The sequence below is a fragment of the Berghia stephanieae genome, chromosome 15 (assembly GCF_034508935.2).
Source record: "Berghia stephanieae isolate SIO BIC M18660-M18661 chromosome 15, UCSD_Bste_1.3, whole genome shotgun sequence".
Taxonomy (NCBI): domain Eukaryota; kingdom Metazoa; phylum Mollusca; class Gastropoda; order Nudibranchia; family Aeolidiidae; genus Berghia; species Berghia stephanieae.
Window position 1 is genome coordinate 11744427 of NC_088374.1, and position 10455 is coordinate 11754881.

Consider the following 10455-nt stretch of genomic DNA (forward strand, 5'->3'; position numbering starts at 1 on the left):
AACAAAAAAAAAAAACAAAAAAAAAAAACAAACAACAAAACAACAAAACAAAACCCAACAACCAAAAAAAAAAACAAACCCCCACAAAGAGAAAAACAAAAACAAACATTTGTACATACTTGAACTAAATTTGTTAACGTTCATACATTTAATTATTTTGTTTTTTTTTTGTTGTTTTTTTTGTTTGTTTGTTTTTAAAAGGAAGAAAACGGGAGGTTAATGTTGTCGATTTACAATTGATTTTTTGAGTGTGTGTTTGTGTGTTGGTGTATGAGAGAGAGAGAGAGAGAGAGAACTCAAAGTGAATATAGTGATGAGTACAGAAAGATGAAAGTGAAAAATTAACGAGGCTAAAGAACTGTGTGTGTTTATGTGTGTTTGTTATACGATTAGAAAAAAAATCCCCACAAAAAAACCCAAACATTTGTACATACTTGAACTAAATATTTACGTTCACACATTGAATTATGATGTTGTTGTTGTTTTTTTTTTTAAGTTTACGGCGCTTGCTAGACATTTGTGTCAGTAAAAAGGAAGAAAATGGGACAGTTATGTTTGTTTGTTTTTAAGGGTTTTACGGCGCTTGCAACACATTTAGGTTATATCAGCGCCAGTAAAAAGGAAGAAAATGGGATAGTAAAAAGTTCTAGAATTACAATTAGAGCACCCAAGAAAAAGTAAGACAAAGGGGAACTGAGAACAAATAGGGATCAGATGTAGATTCCAAGAGCATACCACCAATGTACTTAGTTTGAAATCACCTACAAGTCTCATCCAGACACAAGCACAAAATCCAACAAAGAGGAACACACTCAAATGCTTACATTATACATTCAAAATAAAAATAATAATACATAACAGAGAGATGATTTACAAGGAAAAAAATATCATCTCCCAAAACAATAACTATGCATTTGACTGTTTCCCTCCCAGCTAGGACTCCGGCCAGAGCCAGGACAAAACCAAGAAATCTCATTCCGAGACAAAGACAGAAAGCATGTTGGAAAACAGATATAAGGGGATAGAAGACACAGTATGTACCTCCCTGCCCGCTATGGGAGGTCAGGATCCCCACCCAGTGGGACAGTTAGCAAAGTTGTCGATTAACAATTGGAAAGCACACAAGATGAAGAAAGACAAAGGGGAAGGGTTCAAATAGGGAACAGATGTAGATTTCAAGAGTACTTTATCAGCTAAAAGTCTCATCCAGAGATCAAGACAGGATTCCACTAAGAGGAAAACACTCAATGTTTACAAGATATGTTCAAAAGAAACAAATATATATATATAACTATCAATACATGAGAGAGAGAGAGAGAGAGAGAGAGAGAGAGAGAGAGAGAGAGAGAGAGAGAGAGAGAGAGAGAGAGAGAGAGAGAGAGAGATTTACAAGGGAAAAAAAATCACCTCCCCAAAATAATACTATGTATTCGACTGTTACCCTTCAGCCAAGGACACGTTTGCAAGGGTCAGGACAAAACCAAGTAATCCCATTATTATAACATTTTTAAAACCCAATTATTGTGCAGTTTTTGACCTTTTGATGGATTTTCAAATTCAGTAATGAGGATGTTTATGACATAATATGCAGAGTACAACCAGTCAGTTCGCGGATAAAGAAACAAAGATGGAAACTGTTCGGACACGTCCTCTGACGAGATGAAAATATTCTAGCACAAACCTCAATGGATGATTACATCAAACAAGGAGCCAAATACAGAGGGCGTACACCAACTTCACTTCCAACAACATTGAATCAAGATCTCAATTATCAACTACATTTAGAAACAACAACCGAAGAACTGATATCAACAACACGAGGAAACATCCAAGTGCTTCAACATCTTCACACACATGATGACATTCAAAACTAAGTACACTTGCACTGGACAGAGATTTATGGACACAAGTTACTAACGGGATACTAGAAACAGATTGACACACTCTTAATAAGACACACACACACACACATACACACACACACACACACACACACACACACATTTACGGCAAGCCTCCATAGAAACAGCACAGCTATATTCATTCATTGGATTTTCGGACCGATGTGTTTGAAAGGTGCCAGACAAAGCAAAATAGAAAAATACAAGAAACAAATAACATCTAAAAAAATCAGTCGACCTCGACTGGGGATCGAACCTCAGACCTGATTACCCGTCAGGCGTGCTACCATTACACAGGTAGGACAAGACTCAATTTTCACACCGAACTCAGGTGTCAAATGAGGACCTGTCGTTAACTGCAGCGTCGCCACTGTCGGAAAAAAAGATAATTGTATTATCGCCTAATAGGCATCACATCTCGTTCTATATGTGACGTGTTGCTTTCTTGTATGTGATATTATCCAGTTTTTGACCCTTTTATTGGATTTCCGGACCGAGGGATGATTGGGAGGCCTATCTCCGAAGTTACGAAATATTCAATTCTGGTCAAAAACTATTATATAATATGACACCCCAGCTGAACAACTACCCATAAAATCATCGTTAAAGTCGGTAGCTATGAAAATATCAGATGACTCAATAAATGTTTTCAAGTAAGTCGAGATTAGAGGTAGATTTTAGTTGATTTAAAGTGTCAAAAACAAAAACAAAAACATCCACACTGTTGCGTATTACCCCCCCCCCCCCCCCCCTCCTTTGTTGATCCCATTAAAGACTTAAATTTTAAGTGATCCAATTCAATACAAGTTCAGTTCGGTGCAAGGTGGAGGTTAGGGGTCAATATACATTAGGACTGGTTTATTTACTAAGACGAAGAGCAGCAGAAGGGTGTAATTATCATAAAACTTGTTATTACCGTCTTCAGGTTATGGGTCACAAAAGAAAAGACGTTTATTTCATTTGATATGTAAAAAGTAAAATATTATATTATAATGTAAAAAAAAAAAGAATTTTTCAAGAAAATTCGTCTAAAAGGATGGTTCGCCTAAAGGCTTGTCTCACTTCGTGGACGAGTGGTCGGATGATGGATTGTGGATTGCTGTCGACGGAACATGGAACTGCCACGACGAATCGTGTGGGTACTAACCATTCTAGCCACATTGCTGACAAAGGACACTATCCGCCGTTTTTCACGGTATGCTGTAGTGTAGAAGAGAATATTTGGATATTTGTAAGTCAAGGTGCTCATATAAGCAGGTCTGATAACCGAACTCCTTTATGGGCTTTGATTTAACATTGTTGTTATGGACAATAATAATATTTTGGTTTGAGAGTATTTCCATGACATCAATAATATTTTGGCTTATCAGACCTGTATATAAGTACACGTCGGTATGGGTAGATGATGATGATATGGTGATGATAATAATGATGATGATGAAGATGATCGTTATATTAAATATAGTAGGCTAATAGTATAAATACTAGTAGTATTAGTAGTTGTAGTAGTAATAGTAGTAGTAGAAGTGGTAGTAGTCGTGGTGGTAGTAGTAGTGGAAGCAGTAGTAGTGGTGGTGATGGTGGTAGTAGTAGGAGTAGTATTTGCAGTAGTAGTAATAGTAGTAGTAGTTGTAATAGTAGAAGAAGTAGTAGTAGAAAGTAGCAACAGTCTTGCTTGCTGAGATGCCAATACAAACTTTTGGAGCGTGTACTATCGAACCGATTTGGGGGGGGGGGGGGGGGGGGAATCCAAGACGCTGCCTTTCCACCCAGCAGGTGGACTTCCGGGAAGGGAGGTGCACCGCGGAGCAGGTCATTGCCCTTATAGAGCATATTGAAGCAGGGTTCGAAAGGAAACAGCAAACTGGTACTGTGTTTATTGACCTACCCGCGGCTTACGATACAGTCTGGTGCGAAGGATTAATGCTCAAACTTGCAAAGATCATAATGATGCAAAAAAGTTGATGTTTTCAATCTCAGAGGAAAGACAGTTCCACGTCGCGCTGGGAGTTACCACGAGCAAAGTCAGGAAACTGACGAATGCGGGCCCTCAGGGATCTGTTCTGGCGCAACTGTTGTTTAATGTCTACATTAGCGACATGCCGAAAACTTCATCCCTGAGGCTGGGATACGCGAACAACTGGACCCGTCTCGAGGGCGTACTCAGTCACCAGACTCAAATCCTACTTTGGCAAGAGGTACCCGAAGATGAGGACTTCAAATCCCGTGGCCACAGCATTCCGAATATGCAGTGGCTGGCAAATCCGTAAACTGAACGTTCTTGTCGGGGACCAGCTTCCCCCATAAGAGCTGAATCCGAAGTACCCGGGGGTTACTTTGGACCGCAGTTTACCTATTGGATGCATCTCAAAGGAGTTGCCCGGAAGATAGAGGAACGCAAGTCTTTTGAGGAAGCTGGCGGGAACAACTTCAGGTGCTAAATCAAGCGCTTCTAAGGACTTCCGCCCTGGCACTTTTCTATTCCACCGCGAAGTATTGCGCTCCAGTGTGGAGTAGAAGCAAGAACGTTGAGAAGGTAGATGTTAAACTTCGCAAGTCGATGCATATAGTGTCGTTACAGCTGGCAACATCGCCTAAAGAATGGGGCCCGATAATGGCAGCAATACAGCCCCCCCCCCCCCCCGATGTTCGGCGGGAGGCGATTACAAACAACCGGCTTAACAATATCAAAAAGAGAGGGAATGGGGATACCCCTCTCAAGCGCATAATGGACGGCGCCCCTGTTTCGAGCTGAATTAAGTCCCGCCAACCCTTGTATGTAGATGCCCTGACTACGGACAAAGCTGTATATACGAGATGGAAGTCGGTTCGGACGAATTCAATCCATCGAGGGGGCGGGACATCGACTTCTCGAAATTGGGGGTAGAAGCTACCGGGCTTCTCCACCAGCTAGAGGAGACACTGGGTGGGCAACGAACCGACTTCGGTCGAGGACCTACCTCGCACTACGCTCACTTCATCAACGGGGACTCGCTGTGGTCAAGAGCCTATGACCGCAGAGCATCTAGTTGAACGTTGCGTTGTGACGAAGCTTCCGGGCATGTTCATGACCACACACGATTGTGGCGATCAGTTTGCGTCCTGGATAGATCACCATACCATAGTAGTGAAAGAAACTAGAGCATTTATATAGCGCAATATCCACTAAATGTGCCCAAAGCGCTTTGCAAGGGGTCCCTGGCCAACAGCAACACGTAACATATTGAACGAGACATGACACCGTAGGTCGATATTACATTTTTTCCGACAGAGACAACGTTGTTAACAGTCAGATACTCATTTTACACCTGAGGACGGTGAGAGAATGTGATGTGAGTAAAGAGCCTTTTCCAAGGATCCAACCCAAGACCCTCCCATCCGAAAACGAGTGTCATACCACAAGACCCCATAGCCACACATTAGAACCATTAGAAGCTGCAGCTGATCCATCACCAGCTTCATTCATCATCATCCTCACAGCCATCCTCCTCTTTCTCTCTTTCCTCCTCTCAACCACCATCGCCCCCCCCCCCTCCCCCACCATCATCATAATATTTATTTCTTTTTCATTTTTAAATTCGAATTAATTTAATTTCGAAATCTAAAATCTCCCATCCGCATCTTTGTCACCATCTAATTTTTCAACCGTGTCGCCCCTGCTTGACTAACTTTTGACTGAGGCGAAGAGTAGTAAGGAGGCCATCAGGATGGCTACAATTCCCAAGGATGCATACTCTATTCGCAACTGCAGATTATCTTTGGCCGGCTGTATGTCTACTGCAATAGAAGGAATGAAATTGAAATTGTTAATAATAATAATAATAATAATAATAATAATAATAATAATAATAATAATAATAATAATAATAATAATAATAATAATATAATAATAATAATAATGATAATAATAATAATAATAATAATAATAATAATAATAATAATAATAATAAACTAATAAAAATAATAATAATAATAATAATAATAATAATAATAATAATAATAATAATAATAATAAAATAATAATAATAATAATAATAATAATAATAATAATAATAATAATAACAATAATAATAATAATAATAATAATAATAATATATAATAACAATAGTAACAACAACAATAACAACAACAACAACAACAACAACAATATCATCATCAACAACAACAATAATATGAATAATAACGATAATAATAATAATAATAATAATAATAATAATAATAATAATAATAATAATAATAATAATAATAATAATAATGATCATGATGATGATGATGATAATTATGCTAATAATAATAATAATAATAATAATAATAATAATAATAATAATAATAATAATAATAATAATAATAATAATAATAATAATGATGATGATGATGATGATGATGATATAATAATAATAATAAAATAAAATAATAATAATATAATAATAATAATAATATAATAATAATAATAATAATAATAATAATAATAATAATAATAATAATAATAATAATAATAATATTACTACGCACGCATCTCAGGGTAGTATCGAAACAAATAGTCCAGGGCGTCTCCATCGCCATCTTTGACCGTTAGGTTGTACACACCACTGATAGGAATAAAGTAAAGAAAAAAAGCCAAAACAAACAAACAAACAAACGTGAGATTTTAAAATATCAAAATATTAAGAAATTAAGGCACCGGTGTAAGATAAAGAACTGAACGAGTGTGTAAGAAAGGTGCCTGACAAAGCAAGAAAGAAAAAGACCCCCAAAATGCCTTGATTACAGCTTTAAATACTAAGCCAAATACTAAACACAGTGTTGTAAGAGCTCATTTTAGTATAGAATGCACTTGTTACTTTTATGTTTGATTAGGAAAAGTAAAAGTCTATTTTGTGCTGGGTGGGTGTGAATTTTCGGGGGGTGGGGGGGGGGGGGGAATTCTAAAAATAGCTGGTAAGGAAAGTTAAAGGTCTGAATATAAGTGTCATATCTCTGTTTATTTTGATTGAAATTCATGTACTCGACTCATGCGTGAATGGGTTCATGAGTTCACGGCTACAGATAGAGACGGATATTGTAAGTGTGATGTTTAAAACAAAGATTGCCTCAAACGCAACTGGGGGTTCCGATATCTCAGTTGATAGAGCACTCATTTCACACGCAAAGGGACATGGATCTATCTGGGGTGAAGTTTGGTTGGGTAGCTGGGTCTGTTAGATCTGGTGGAAAGTAATTTGTGACAAACTAACGTCATATCCAAAGGTAGCAAGAAATTTCTAGTGTCCGTTTATAGATATGGAAACCGGGATAAACTCCGGCTCAATAATTAGTCTTATGGCTTTAAAGGAACACCAACTTAAAAAAAATTACTACTAGGCGACTAGCAGTAGCGTATGGCTACAACTCCAACTCATTTTGTCAACCCAGCTTCGAAAGTCTTCCTCCGCCCTAAGGACTGTTTCATAGCCACCTTCAAGTTTAGTTACTGGACGTGGAGGACGATGTGATCGCTAGTCTCTGGACCTGCCTGACATCTCCGGCAGGCATCACTATTCCCAAGTTTCCATCTGCACATATTTGATGCAGTTCTGCTATGTCCTGTTCAGAGGCGATTTGAGGAAACCCAGTATTTCCTGGCGTTATGGAATGCAGGCATTCTTTTAGTGGGATCTTTTATGGTGTTTCCTCCTTTTAGGCGACTAACACTGTATACAATTTAAAAACAACAACAAATCAACCATCCCCAAATAATTAGTCTTGCTTGAGAGCGAGAGCTGAAGTGAAGTCTCTGGAGAGTCTCATTAAAAGGAAAAGATGGCAATGGTTGGGACATGTCTGTCGCAGACCTGATGAAATACTGATAAAGAAGGCTCTGTGACGGACACCCCAAAGGAAGAGGAAGCGACACCGCCCCAAGGAGACTTGGAGACGTACCGTGGAGAGGGACCTAAAGCAGAGAGGTCTGTCCGTCGAGGTGGCCCCAAGAATAGCTGCTGACAGGACCATGTGGAGATTCCTTGCATTGCCTCAAGTGCCAGCAGGCCCGAAGAGGATTGAGTGAGTGAGTGAGTGAGTGCAGACTAACGAGGCGCCCAAGAAAAGGAAGCCAAAAAGTCGCTCAGAAAAATAGATCCCAGCAACAGCCTGCCCATGTGCCAAGCCTAAAAGCCTCAGTGTCAAGCTGAAGTAACCCTATGGCAAACATAAGTGCCCCTGTTCCAAGCCTAAATGCGCATGTTCCAAACCTAAGTGCCCCTGTTCCAAGCCTAAGTGCCCCTGTTCCAAGCCTAAATGTGAATGAGTGAGCGAGTATGAGTCGAGGAAGACTGATTTTTTTGGGGATGTTTCTTTTTTCTTGTATTATTCTTTCTTGCATTACCTGCCACTGTCTCATTTTCATACCCACTTTTTCAGATATTTAATCTCACACTCGTGCCTGTTCCTTCATCTCTCTTTTTGATATCATACGATTCTTATCCTTTTGATTCTTGGAATTCCGGACGTGTTCCCAACCGCCTAACGAGCTTGCGAGTGCGCGTTGGGAACAAATTTCAAATTTCCAAAACGCATGAGTCTAAGAAATCATTTATTCTACCCCTAAATCGATTCTATTTCGTCATCTTTGAATAAAAAGTTTAAAAGACATCTTCAAAATCATTTAACTCTCTCCCTGCAATCTATTTTCAGAATTTTACCCGAAACTTCATACTCACCCAACACAAAAATAGATTTTTTCAAACAGATAAGTAACGAGATGTGCTATATTTTGTTCAAAAATATGAGCTCTGCAATACAGCGTCGAGTTTTTATAGCTGTAACTATACCAAAATGACATCAGAATAAGAAAATTGTTGGCTGCATCGTCACGAATGTGGCGATTTTCCCATGGCTGGTAAGGAAGGGGTTCAATGATACTTCTTTTCAAAGAAACAGATTTTTCGTGAAATTTACGCTTATAATCTGACGTCACAAATTATTATTGTAAACATGCTATCATTACACGTTACTATGTAGGGAGAGAGGAGTGGGATAGGCCTAATCCTTAGAAATGCTCTATGCAAATAAGTGTTCACATTTCCTTTACTTTTTAAAATTTAAAAAAAATTTATTTATTGACCTTTTATACAGCGCAATATCCACTAAACGTGCTCAAAGCGCTTTACAACTGGTCCCTGACCAACAGCAACATTTAACATGTAGGACGGGACATGACGCCTGTCAGGCGATATTACATTTTTTCGGATAAAGACAACGCTGTTAACGGCCAGGTACTCGTTTTACACCTGAGTACGGTGAGAGCATGTGAGTAAAGAGCCTTTTCCAAGGACTCAACTATGCGCCGAGCGCGAGGCTCGAACCCATGACCTTCCGATCCGAAAGCGAGTGTCATACCACTAGACCACATAGCCGCACATCTACGGTTACATGAAGAAGGCTAAAGGAAAGGTCGAAGTGTTGTAACTTTTATAATATGTGACCCATCGTCTCAAAACGGTATTATGTCGGAACGAACCAGATGCTTAAAAGCCGAATTTATTGTTAAACTGGTCAAAAATATAAATTGTCGGCATTAGCACCCTATAATATGGTATCCGTTCTCCTCAATAAAACATACAAACTCAACACAAGTCTAAAATTTCTGGCTATAAATTCAATTTTCAACATTCCAACCATCCCAATTTAATACCGTTTTGAGGCGAAGGGTCACATATGCCATTTTTTTACTCCCTTTGTTTTACTGTAGATAGAACGAAGGTGACGACACTCTGGTCTTTGTTATTGTCTTTTTACCATCCATGTTTATGAGTAATACGCTTCAACAGTCGCGACGTCACTTCCATCGTAATGACGCTTGGTAACTTAATAACTGGCTCTAAACTATCGGAACAATGGCGGACGCCCATATGAAATATTTCTCCGACGAGCATAAAAGCATATCCAGATGAAAAAAAACCCATTATAAATCTGGCCATGTTTTGACTTTTACACATTCTGATCACAATATCAAAAGTTCCTGCCAGCATGAATAATAAAAAGTACCGATTTTCTTTGTTTAAAACCACGATGGCCGCCGTTGCTGGGCGACGTGACATCAGACTATTGAATCCAATTCTCACTAAACTGTATCAACCAGAGTATAGAAGCTGTGCGCTTGCATAAGAAGCTCACAACATTGCCATCCGGAAGTATAACGAAACAACACACAAAACTATGTGTAACATTAAATGTTGATAGTCTGGTTAATACAGTTTAGTGAAAATTACTCATAAACCCGGATGGCAAAAAGCAATAACAAAGACCTGAGTCACGTCAACTTCATAGGCGCCTACTATCTTTTGATGCTGTGCGCTTGGCTAAGAAACTCAGAACATTACCATTGGAAGTATAACGGACCAACACACAAAACTATATGTAACCTTGAACGTTTATAAAATATATAAATAGAGAAAAATTCCATTAATTCATCCTGTCACAGTAAAGATTGTTCACAATTATCTTATTAAATTTTTATTTTAATAAGAACTGAATTCATCTCACTCCAGTTATATTTCGGTAGGCTTAGATAAAC

General features: G+C 38.6%; 1 protein-coding gene across 1 annotated transcript in view; it reads right to left on the bottom strand.

Annotated features, from left to right (window-relative positions):
* Positions 1 to 2827: 2827 nt before the first annotated feature.
* The window catches only part of LOC144960545 (uncharacterized), a 29989-nt gene continuing 22361 nt past the window's right edge, over positions 2828 to 10455 (bottom strand). The window contains exons 9-11 of the mRNA XM_078893744.1: positions 6414 to 6490; positions 5571 to 5678; positions 2828 to 3101 (exon numbers count right to left, since the gene is read on the bottom strand). Of these exons, the coding sequence (XP_078749870.1) occupies positions 2947 to 3101; positions 5571 to 5678; positions 6414 to 6490 (340 nt within the window). The 3' untranslated portion in view covers positions 2828 to 2946. The remainder of the gene's footprint in view (positions 3102 to 5570; positions 5679 to 6413; positions 6491 to 10455) is intronic.